This window comes from Melopsittacus undulatus, chromosome 16 (genome assembly GCF_012275295.1).
Source record: "Melopsittacus undulatus isolate bMelUnd1 chromosome 16, bMelUnd1.mat.Z, whole genome shotgun sequence".
NCBI classification, from domain to species: domain Eukaryota; kingdom Metazoa; phylum Chordata; class Aves; order Psittaciformes; family Psittaculidae; genus Melopsittacus; species Melopsittacus undulatus.
The window spans coordinates 179401-191520 of NC_047542.1; the positions used below are offsets into that span (position 1 = coordinate 179401).

A 12120-nucleotide genomic window follows, 5' to 3' on the forward strand; every position below is an offset into this window, starting at 1 on the left:
CCGCCCCTCCCCGCCCCGCCCACCTCCTTTCCGGCCGTCGCAAAAGGGGCGTAAAACCGCCGCCCGGTGCGGGGAGGCTGAGGTAAATGGTGGGTTCCTTGCTGTGGTCGGTGGGATACCGGGGACGGGTCCGTTCTCCCGGCTCTGTGCGCTCCTCCCGGCTGAGCTGGAGCCCCTCCGGACGGGGGTTGTTGTGTGGGGTGCGGGGGGAGGTCCTTGAGGTCGAGCCGGGGCCTGTGCTGCGGGCTGGGCCGGGGTCCCCACACCCGGCCTGGGAGCTGGTGGGGCCCGGGGTCCCCGGCGTTGCCTGCTCCGGGTGATGGGGGGCGAAGCGTTTGGTTGGGGCGAGGGGGTGGCCTCGCCCTCCCTCCCCTGCCCCCGGTGTTCGCAGGCAGGCCCGGGTGGAAGTCCTGCGGAAGCCGGGCGCTGTGGGGTTGTGTGTGCCGGAGGACGGGGCGGTTTGTGGTGGTTCTCTCTGCGCCCCTCGGGGGGAGCAGCCTCTGGGGAAGAGTATGGGTTTCTGCATTGAAACTCTGCTTTCTGGGCATCCAGGGCAACGCCTGCAGGGACCTCCTCGCTGACTAAGTCTGGTTTCTTGATAAACGAATAGGTCCAAGTCTGCTGCTCTGTACTTATCGAGGTCCTGCCCAAGTGAGGCCCTGTCTGTTTGCTTTCTCCTCTCCTCCCACTGACAGCGCTCTCTGGGACGGGCCTTTCACTGCTGGAAATTGCCTTAATTGAGCTGTGGAGAGTGGCAATGGGAGCACTTGTTCTTATGCCAGTATTGACCTTTGATTTACACAGCTTGTTTTTCTGACTGACTGCATGCATTGCTGGTGGCTTTAGCTGTCATCATCCCCTCCCTGCCTTTGTTCTGTTACACTTTACAACTAAGCTTTTTCTTTTTCTCTGGTTTGCTCCTGTAGATAAACAGCAAACTTTCCATTTCAGTCTCCTTTCTGTACTGCATCTCCTCTAGTTCATGTGGAGAGTTGCATGTTTCTGGTCCCCTGCCTTCGAGGGAGGTGGAACATTGCAAGGGGCTTTGTTTGCACTGGGAATGCTGGTCCTGACCCTGTGCTTTCTTTTCACAGTTGCCTCATGCTGGTGCCTCTAGACTGTCTTTGACCAGCTAAAGGTCTTTAGTGCCTGTGTGTTTCTTGCCTGTCTTGAAAGTTGAATATGCAGTGAGCTTTCTCCTGAAGTGGGTTAATTTGGGGAAGAAGAAAAGTCACAGCAAAACTGAAAAGGGGAACACTGATCTGAGAAAGATGCTTAGAACTGGCTTTAGGTGGTTGTTCAGCTTCACCAAAGAGGTAGAGCTGTCCCAAACCAAGTTACCTTAAGAGTTCATTGTGTTTGTACTGGTTCTAGTGCTGTCAGTTCATAACCTAAGTAGTGCAGGTCTGTTATGCACCACTTACAAGAGAGATGTGAGGGGCTGACTGTACCTTGGTCTGTAACATAAGGCAGTGGTATGGTGTAAGCTTCTGCTGCTGCTGAAGCATAGACTGGTGATTGCAGGCTATTTGCTTCAGCAGGCAGCAAGGGAAGTAAACAAGTGCAACTGAACCATTTTCTAACTGTGTTGAGAAGACTTACTTCCTGTCTCTCCCTCAGCTATTCTCTGAATACCGTTATTTTCTTACAGAATCTTGTTTTGCTGATGGGAAACAAAATGCTTCTTAGAGAGCAGCACCTAGAAACTTTTGATATCTGAAGGGTACAAGGATGTGGAGAGACACTCTTCATCAGGGACTGTAGTGACAGGACAAGGGGTGTTGGGTTTAAACTGAAACAGGGGAAGTTCAGGTTAGGTTAGGGTTCTTCCTCACAGGAAGAAGTTCTTCTCTGTGAGGGTGGTGAGGTGCTGGAGTGGGTTGCCCACAGAAGTGGTTAATGCTCCATCCCTGACAGTGTTCAAGGCCAGGTTGGACGGGGCCTTGGGTGACATGGTCTAGTGTGAGGTGTCCCTGCCCATGGCAAAGGGTTGGAACTGGATGATATTAAAGTCCCTTCCAACCCAAGCCATTTGATGATCCTATGATCTTAATCTCATTTGTGCTCTTCACCTTCAGTGTGTCTCATCCCTTTATGTTGCAGGATCTTATGATTCGCCATAACAGCTGCTACCTGCCACATAAGAGTTCTGAGGCTGCCCAACCGATGAGTGGGCACCGAAGCATAAAGAGGCGATGTGGGGAGTCGCACCTGGAGTCCCCTGTGGGCTGCAGTCATGGTCCTGCTGCTGGCTGCGTGTTGAGCAAACTGGTTCAGCTGCCCACCCCCCCCTTGTCAAAGCACCAGCTGAAACGGTTAGAAGAACACAAGTATCAGAGTGCTGGACGATCCCTGCTTGAACCCCTCATGCAGGGTTACTGGGAATGGTTAGTTGGAAGAGTTCCAGCCTGGATTGCCCCGAATCTGATCACCATCATTGGACTGTTAATAAATATATTTACAACTCTGCTATTAGTATATTACTGCCCAACAGCTACAGAACAGGTAAGTTATGGTCCTCTGACAAGCTTTGTTCACAGTTCCTGCCATCCTGTAGCTGTTTGGCACTGTTTTCTGGTGAGCTCTCATCTGTGTGTGGAGCTGCTTCTCCTGAGCAGCCTGAAGTTCTTGTATGTTTAAGCTGTTCTCTACAAATGGTTGTAGTGTGTGTGCATCCATGTGAGCTCTTGCATGCAGAAAGAGCACAGATGGATGATGGGGTCAGCACGCTGCTGGTGGTTCCTCTAGTCAACATGGTGTCCAGTACCAAAATAGCTGTTCCACTGCAGCTGTGAAGGGCCTGTGCATCAATGCTGCAGCCCTGCAAGGCTTGAATTCATGTGCAGGCAATTATGAAGTGAATTTACAGCTACCTGGCTTGTATGGCACATGGAATTTTTGCCTGTTTGCTCTGTCTGCCTGGGACTAGGTTAGTCACCTTCAGCTTTCCCTCTAGAGTTACCACACAGCGAGAAGTGCAAGGTGACTCGGTTGGCAGTGAGCTGAGCCTGCCTGTGAGCACAGCTCGAGTTGCAACAGTGAGGAACTCGAGCTCAGATATGGGACTCGGCTCAGAGTGGTGCAGCTTGAGAAATTGAGGCCTCCTCTGTGGCTGGGGTGACTAAACCCAGCTTAGTAAAAATTGAGGGACACCTTTCTTCATCCTGTCTCAGTAATTTCTGGCTTCAGGGGTACAAAAGTCTTTATGAGGTGTTTCAAGTTCCTAGTTTCAGAGAGTTTTCTCTCACTTTAGTTACTGCACAGGGCGTATGAAGGCTTTCAATTTTGTGAGCTGGAAAAGTTTTGTCACTTGCATGTTGAATCTTAAAAGCTGGTTATATCTGTATGCACTGAAAAAGGGAGTTATTTGGTACAGAAAATGTATTGCACATCAAATAGCTGGAGAGTGTCTCATGAGTTCTGGCTTTTAAATATCCCAGTTCCTTAGTAACGGAGCCTCCCATCTGAGGCTGGGGAGGTGCTCTGTAGTCAAGTGATGTGCAGTTTGTTTCCAGCCGGACTCTAAAGGCCCCCATGTAGGTTAGCACACTCAGCATTGTTCTGCATATGCCATAGCAAAGGGGTGTTTGCCTCTTCTAAGAATCTGTTGAAATAGTTTCACAATAACTTATGGAGTTTGGCAGGTGTCAGATAAAGTGAATCCTGAGCTGGAGCAGGGAATACTTTGGGCAGCTTCAGGCTGTGGTGTTGTTGCATGGCTTGGTTTTAACTCCCTACCTGCTCCCACAGCAGTGTTACATGGGGCCTGAGACTCTGAAATCCACTCCAATAGACTTTGACCTGTTTATTCCAGCAACTCATCAGCTACTATAGGACTGCTGAACTGGAGCATAACTTCAGCTTTAGAGTACAGTTGTATTTTGGTTGGTAGTTAAACTTCTGAAATACTCACTAAGCTACACTGAGAGCATCAGAAAGGATGTCAGCTGTAGTCTGCTCTTCTGTGTTTAATGGTTTGAGAGTTACTTTATGCCAAGTGAAAGAGACTCTTCTCACTTCAGCTGAAAAATAACTTTCTGCTGAGGTAGCTTTGAGCCTGATCTGAATTGCCATATGGCACTGCAGCCCTGTGTGCTGGCACCACACAGTAGAGGCCATCTTGGTGCTGGAGCTGTGAGCTTGTGCTTTTGAAGTGTCAGTAGCTGGCTGAGGAGGAAAATGGGGCTTTGCCATTCCAGAGCCAGATTTTGTTTTTCCTGAAAGCACAATTGCTTTCAGATGTAAATTGTCTCTAAACTCAGGCTTAGTTCTACTTTTCTCAAAAGCAGCTTGTCTTGTTGATCAAAGGTGTAACCAAAGGGTTGTAGCTATCACTTTCAGCTTCAGTGGTATCCAAAAAGAAAATGAGATGCAAATAGTTCTACTGCCTGCTTAGCTGGGGAGACCCCGGATAACAAAGTGCTGCCCTCTTATCTCGTGCTGGTTTGTGTAGGTACAGGGATAGAAGCGGAGCATGGTGCCAGCTTTTGTGGCAGAATAAACTGGTTTAGGACAATGCAGTAGCAGGAGCAATGCAAGTTGGAGAAGGAAATACATTTAAGTGGATTTGCTACAAGCGAGTTATGGTTGTGTAGACCAAAGAAGCTGGATTCTAGAGCTTTGGGAGGCAAGTCAGCTTGGTTAAGCTACTTACATGTATTTGGACTTATTGGCATCATTTGTAAATAGAGCTGCTCATAAATGCTCACTTTGATAAAGTTCAAATGTGAAGATTGCAGAACATCCAATAATATCTGTTTTGTGCATGTCTAAACTGGGACAGGCTGATGGCAACCCCCAGGCTTTTGTGATCAGAATGGTTTATACTTCAAATATCAAATTAAGCCTAAAAGTAATATTTGATATTGTTTAAGATCACAATGACGGAAATGAACATTAAGGGTTATTAACATAGATTTGGCCAAGCTACTGTTACCTTGCAATAGGACAGGCAATTGGAGGTAGAGGTGCTGTACTGAGAGCACTGACGCTTTATTGATTGTCCACAATCTAAAAGCTAAGCTTGAACTCTGAAGGTTCAATAGCTTTGCAGTGACAAAGTTCAGGCTGCTGCAGCCTGGTAATGCCCTGTGCTTGGCAGCAGTTTAGTAAGTGACACATCACTGGGGTCTTGTGAAGATGAGCTCAGTGTTTGTGACACAGTTACACATTTAGGGGGCTGAGTAAGTTGTTGAGTTTCTGAATCGCTTGGACAACTTGCAGAAGCAAGACAAGAGCCTAATTGTGCACCAGTGCAAATGTAGTATTCTTTCAGATGCACAACGCAGCTTCCTGCTTTAGGAAATGTGCTGTACCTGTTAGTCTGTGCTGTCAGTTCTTGTCACTTAATGTATTTGGATCTCACATAAGCCTCAGCCTGTCCTTTCAAGGCCCAGCTACTGAAAGGTCCCTGTATGTGAAGAGGAAGCATGTGCAGATGAAGCGCTGTATGAGATGGGTGTAACATAGGGCAGCTTCAGGCTTCTGCTGTAGGTTTACAAGAATCTTTTACTCTCATTGCCTTTGTTTCTTAGGCACCTCCCTGGGCATACATTGCTTGTGCATGTGGCCTTTTCATCTACCAGTCTCTGGATGCTATAGATGGGAAACAAGCAAGAAGGACAAATAGCAGTACTCCGTTAGGAGAACTCTTTGATCATGGCTGTGATTCACTTTCCACAGGTATTGTCATTTTTCATTCAAGTATGAGGATTAAATGACTCAATTTCAAGGATAAAATCTGGAATAGAGAAAAATGCTTCTTCAGTGAAGAAGAGGACAACTGATACTGCTGAGTGTATAGCTTTTCAGGCAACCTCCTCTTGTATTATGCTGAAAACTCAACCATAAAGCATGTGACTAATTCAGTCTGGGCCAGCAGTCTCTGTGTGTGCTTTAGCAGAGCCTTGGTTCTAAAGCTTCTGTAGGAAGCTGTCAGCATGCTCTTCTCTGTTATTTCAGATTGAGTCTGTATAGAGTGATTGCAAGGCAGGTAGAAAGGATAAAGAATGGGGCAATAGAAATCAGAGTTTAAGATTAAAATCAGCAAAATCAGCTCTTTGGCAGGAGGAGTTCACTGAGCCAACCCCATTGCGGAAGAGGGATCGGATGCTTTTAGCTACTTAAATTTTAAGGTTCTTCTTCATATTCATGTGAATACTTTATCAAACTTGTGTATTGAGAGGGTGGAGGGAAAAGCATAGATTCCTTATGACTCGGGAATGACAGAGCATGGATTTTCATAATGGCATAGTAGGAAATGGGGAAATATGTCCAGCAAATCACGGATATAAGAGAAACCCCAGACCTCTGCCCACAGGCTGCAACTGCACAAATCCTTCATGTCTAATCCCATTTGGTTCAATAAAAAAGTAGGAGACCAAGAAACCCTCAATATCAAGGACTTCTGAGAACTGTCAGGACTTTAAATCCCCATTTCCCAGTCTGTATGTTTAAAATGGAAGTGTTAATCTCATGCCTGTGGGATAAACGACATCAGAATTCCTTCCCACTGCCTCCCCTCTGGGTCCTTTCGTTAGACTTGTTTCTGGTAAGGCTCTTTACTCGCATCCGCACTTTACCTTTTGACCATGTGACTGATTTTCTCCTGCAGTCTTTGTGGTTTTGGGAACTTGTATTGCTGTGCAGCTGGGAACCAACCCTGACTGGATGTTCTTTTGTTGTTTTGCTGGGACGTTCATGTTTTACTGCGCGCACTGGCAGACCTACGTCTCTGGAACCTTGCGCTTTGGCATGTGAGTACCTTGGCTGAAAATAAAGCTGAAACTTGGGCTGCTTTACTGTGTAGTTGCACTTTGTGGTTGTAGTTCAGATCCTTAGAGCTGTAGTAAATTATTTATATTCATGTATATGCACTTAGAGCTTGTAGCAGTTGCTCCCTCTTGGATCTGCTGGATATTAGCTTGTTTTAGGGGTGGCAAGAGATCCTTTTGTAATATTAATATTATGAGCTTCTGACATGATTTAAACCTAGATAAATAAGGGAAAGCACCTGATAATTCATCCCCAGGAATGGAATGCTGTTGTCAGATGGTGGCAGTCTGGCTTTAGTGTTCATTTAACTGCTGAGCTCTTGATATTACTTGAGTTGTGGTGATGTATAGTTAGTCTGTATTACTAACCATAACTCTTAAAATGTAGTGTATTAATTAACATTGTGCCTACAATTTAAAATTCAGAATCCCTTTTAGTTATTGTAAATCATGGTTCTGTCAATAACAGGACTGAAACAGTGATACTAAGTCAGTCAGCAGGTGAAAACCCTTTTGTTGCTGGGTGAGGGGAGGTGGGGAAACAACACAAACACTTGGTGAGCTATGAGATTCATTAGCCTTAATGTGGAAATGTGCATTTATTCTTTCTGCATTTATATACCTAAAAAAATCTCAAATACACGCACCACAGAAGGATTTTGCATTTGGAAACCTCTGAAATGTGCTCTTCGTTTGTGTGGGATTTGAAGCAATGCTGCAACGTGCGCTGTTTGTTTACAGCCTGTTGTGATGGGTATGTGGATACCCAGATACTGATAACCAGTATAAGTATGGACCTCTTGTCTGTAACAGCTCTTGCTGGTAGGATACTAATGCAGATTCTCTTGAGAAAATTGTGTTTTCCTCAAAAATGTAAGATGTTGGAGTAGTTTTATTATGTCTGTTGGAGGAAAAAAGAAAACATCTAGACCTGTGTTCTAGTCTTGGCAACACCAAAGCAGATTGGGTGGAACTATTCTATTCTGGTGCTCAAAGATTTAAAGAAAGACCCTGGCTCGAATCTCTTACTGTTTCAGGTTTCTCACTTTCATGCTGTACCAAAGATCTCACTTTTGCCTCCCTTTGAACTTTACAGGGCCCTGGTAGTTAGTTTTCTTGCTATTGATCAAACACAAAAGCCAGCCTTGACATGTGCTTGACTTTACAGATGCAGGTATGGAACCCAACCAAATTGTTCTTGTGCCCCAGAGAAATGTGTCCATTATTCCTGGTGTTCACTGTAACTTCTGCTTTTTGCTTTTGTGAGGAGCCTTTCAGTTGTGGAGACAGCATTTTGTAGCAAATACTCTTGTTCTGTGTGGTCTTCTGTGGTGAGAATGGGGTGATCCATCAGTATGTAGCTAATTTGGAGAAGACAATAAGCATGCAGATGTGTGTATCATTACTTTAGATAACAGATAGCACTGTGTAGTAAACACATTTGTTCCTCCTTTTGCCCCATGTCACAAGGTTAATAGGCTGCCATAAGCCGATGCTCATGCCTATGATAGAAACGGAGCTTATTTCTCCAGTTAACTGATTCTTGCTGTTTGATAACTGTTTTTTCTCTGCAGGTTTCATTTCAGCAATCATAAAACTGAAAAAAACATCTATTTTTTTCCCCTACCCTTCCACATTCACTGGAGCACACAGGCTTGGGTATCCTTACTCCTAAATGAGTGGAGTCAGAGAGAGCTGTTGAAAGGAGCTGGAAAGATTTTACTGCACAGTTGCTTTTTCCTGTCTGTGTATCCTTTGTAGCAACTCTGTGTTGAAAACCCGACCCAGGGGGGCTGGTAAGAGTAGTGATGTTTTAGGAAGTGTAACAGTATTGCAGTCCTGCCTTGCCTTGCAGTCCTGCTTTCCCTTGCAGAGAAGCAGGAGAGAACACACAGCTGGTTGTCACTTGCTATATTTGTGATGAGATTATGTCCAGGAAATTGTATTTCATTAGCAACCAACTCAATAAGCAAATTGAAAACGGTTCAAAGAGCAGCAGAGCTCTCTAAAGGCGGAGATTGATATCTTCCTCCTTACACAGAGCTCAAACTTGAGCAGTTACATGTATCACCAGCTTGGCTTGCTGTGAGAGAGCCCATTGTCTTAACAAAAAGATAAATTAGTGTGTGAAATGAAGTGTGTGTTGTGGAACAGCTCTGATGGATCTGCTGTTGCTTTACCAGACTTGACAATGAAGCTGTGCAGTGTGCTTTGTGTTGGGCTCCTGACTGCAGAGGAGGAGTGTTCACCCTGAGTGAGGGGGAAATGGGGTGGCTTCTGCTGACTTCCTATAGGATATTGCAGGTGGAATAGGGAAACTTGGTTTAATTGTGCCCAGATTACTAAATGCATCAACTGTGCTGGTCCTCTTTCTTCCCAGTGACAACTGTGGGGAGCTGCCCTGCACTACTTCATGATTGTAAATAGTCATTTGGGATGATAATATCCTGTGATCTGGCTCCATCTTTAAATGATCATAGAATACTATTAGGTCTTGGTGGCTGATGCAGCCTTTTCAGAAAGCAGTTTGAGTTGGTTGAATAGCTCAGCAAAATAGCTAGAGGTCAGTATTGCTTAAAAATTCCCAGTGAGGAAGCAGGAAGCTTCTGAGAGCAGGTTGGGCTGGCTAAAGGAAAAGTCACTGTAGTAACATCAGCAGTGAAAGGCAATAGGGAACAGCATGGATAGAGCTGTGGGCAGAAGTTTTATTTAAAAACAAGCAGTTGATCTGGGAATGGGCTCATGGAAGAGCAGGAATATGCTGCATGTTTGAAGAAATCAAGTGATTCTGAATGGCAGAAAAACATTCAGTGTTGAAGCAGTCCAAATAGTGACTTTGTTCTGCTGTCCTGGTTTTCAGCACAACAACTGGCTTAACTGGGTTGTGAACATACTGGGCTGCAATACAGGATGGGCTTTGTTTCAGGCTTAGTCCTGTATGGGTGCAGTTAAGACTGGGACAGCTCTGGTTTGGAAAACATGAGCTTTCTTCTGTGCATCACAAATCAAAGTGTCAAGCCCTGTTGGCCTCCCATGTGTCCCATGTAGAAGCAGATCTGGTATTTTTGGAACATGCTATAGAAACCAGAGCATTAGGGAATATAGTGCCCAAACCCTGCAAGGGGTTTGCCTGCTGATGGCTGGAGCCCAGTTATTGCTAGCTCTGGTTCTTCCAGATCCAAACTCCATGTGGATTCCATGCTGCACTTGCTCCCTGTTCTGGCTTCAGGAAGTGCATTAGGAGCTGGCTGTGCTCATGCAGGTTCAGTGCTGTATCCAGCCTCACAAGGTCAGTGCAGAAACAGTCTGACTCTGCAGGAGCTGTCTCAAATCCAGCTTACTTAGATGTGAAGATGGAGCTATTAGTCTCTGTCGGACCTGAGCTGGCCTCTGCATTGCAGCCTCAGTGTTCTGTTGGGAGACATGACACATGGCACTGCACAGGTTGAGACCTTGTACTCTTGGCCATGCTGCACTGGGGGGAAGTGCTAAATCATCTTTTAAAGACCCAGTGGGCATTCATCAAGAGTCTACCCAGAGACGTGAGGGTGTTGCTACACTATGGCCTCCAGCACTTCTCTATGAGTTAATGCAGTACCTGGTTTATTCCAACCTTTTTTAATTGTAATATGAAAAGTTGCTTATGGTAAAATGTATAGATGTAGAAATACATACAGACACAATGAGAAGGATGCTTCATAGAGACGTATCAGCAACCCCTGCGAGGAAGGATCAGTTCTTACCAGCTTTCCTACAACTGGGAAGTTAAAACTGTTATTTCACTGATTCAGAAAGAGTCCCCAGAGAGAGCAAAAGAATTCAACTGTTTAACAAACCAGCCATTCCTGAGGAATGCTGGAGAATCTGGGGGAACATTCTTGTTCAGTGACACTGCAGCAGTTGTGCACAGGCAAGAGCCCCCTTGATAATGGGTTGATTTAGGATGGAAGAAAGTTAATGTGGTTCATGTTTTGAGCCCTACCGCTGGTGCTACCACTGAGGTATGAAGGAGAGATTAGGAAATGAGGCTGTATTTCAGAAAACAGCTCAAATGAAGCCTTCCTCTGTAGCAGGGAGCAGAAAAGGAGTGTGATGACTTGGACAAGCAATTAACACCAGATAACCAAATACAGAGATGGAAGCCTTCCAAGTCAGTTTAGCACACGGAGTTCTTGGGAACAGATCTCAGGACTAGGGTAGGAGATAAGGCTGTAATCCCTATGATTACAGGGCTTAAAACTTTCCATTTTGTGAGGTTTTCCAACAGTTCTTGAAGAACTTTTAACACCTTGGTTATTTGCAGAGGAAAACTTGAAGCTCAGTAGAACCTCTCTGGATGTCGGGGGGGGACTGGTTTCTCTACACTTGCAAGAAGTATGTGCTGAAGGATCCTTGTGGTAGGTGTTAAGTTTGCTGCTTGCAACCTGCTTTCTGGGTGCTGAGGCCCTCACTGCCAGCCGCCAGCACTTCTGAAGTGCTTGGTGTGTGTGTCATAAATATGTATGAACATATGTATTGCTCCAGTGTTAATACATACAGCTGAGACTGCTGAGGGCTGATGTAAATGCTGAGGGGGGGATTTCCACATCATGATCCTCCTCCTCGTTTCCCTCTCACAAGTCCCTTAACAGTGTTTGAAACCAAAGACACAGTGATCATGTGCAGAGATGCTGCTGCTGCTGATCTTTCTGCCTTTATCACTGTGGAAGATGTTTTTACTCTGAACCAGTGAGCTCCAGCATAATGAGGTGAGGCATGTGGCTGTGGTCTGACCTCTGAAACTCCTAACCTAAGTTAGTGAGCATCAAAAGGAAAACTCATGTCATCACAGGTATATTACACCAAGAAAAGGAGAAAAGCTTATGGCTCACTTTTAATATCATTTTTACCCCAACATGGATTTTCTGTAGCTGGAAACAGCTTTAATTCATGTTCTCAGTTCCCTACAGTTTGCTTTATTCCTCTAGCTGTATTTCACTATATCCAAGTGAATGCTGGATTGGAATGAGTTAAGATGAAACTCTGTAATAACCATTCAAACTAAGCATTTGGACTTCCAGCATGTGACTCTTGGGCTTTTCTCTTGTGTTGTGATGATGAACATTCTTTTCTTGCTGCAGTGGTTCCCTTAAGAAAACAATCCTTTGTTTCATGCTCAGATTCACAGTTCATTGCCCAGCCTGAGTAATCCCACTTGTATGCTTAGTAGATACGGATAAGGCAGATGGAAGGATCATCATTCCTTAGACCAGAGTGCTGCTACACAGAGTATTAAATAGTAGATGCATCCCCTTGAGTTTTCCAGCCTCATAACTTCTGTTATTGTTGAGGCAAGAGTGGTTTTCCT

At 45.2% G+C, this 12120-nt stretch overlaps 1 protein-coding gene across 2 annotated transcripts in view; it reads left to right on the top strand.

The window, feature by feature from the left end:
- The first annotated feature begins 35 nt into the window (after positions 1-35).
- CEPT1 (choline/ethanolamine phosphotransferase 1) overlaps positions 36-12120 on the top strand; it is a 30784-nt gene continuing 18699 nt past the window's right edge. The window contains exons 1-4 of one of the 2 annotated variants that reach the window (XM_005140808.4): positions 36-82; positions 2104-2505; positions 5535-5682; positions 6614-6755. In XM_005140808.4, coding sequence (XP_005140865.3) covers positions 2110-2505; positions 5535-5682; positions 6614-6755 — 686 coding nt within the window. In that variant the 5' untranslated portion in view covers positions 36-82; positions 2104-2109. Of the gene's footprint in view, positions 90-2103; positions 2506-5534; positions 5683-6613; positions 6756-12120 lie in introns of both variants that reach the window. The other variant, XM_034069853.1, reaches the window with a different exon arrangement.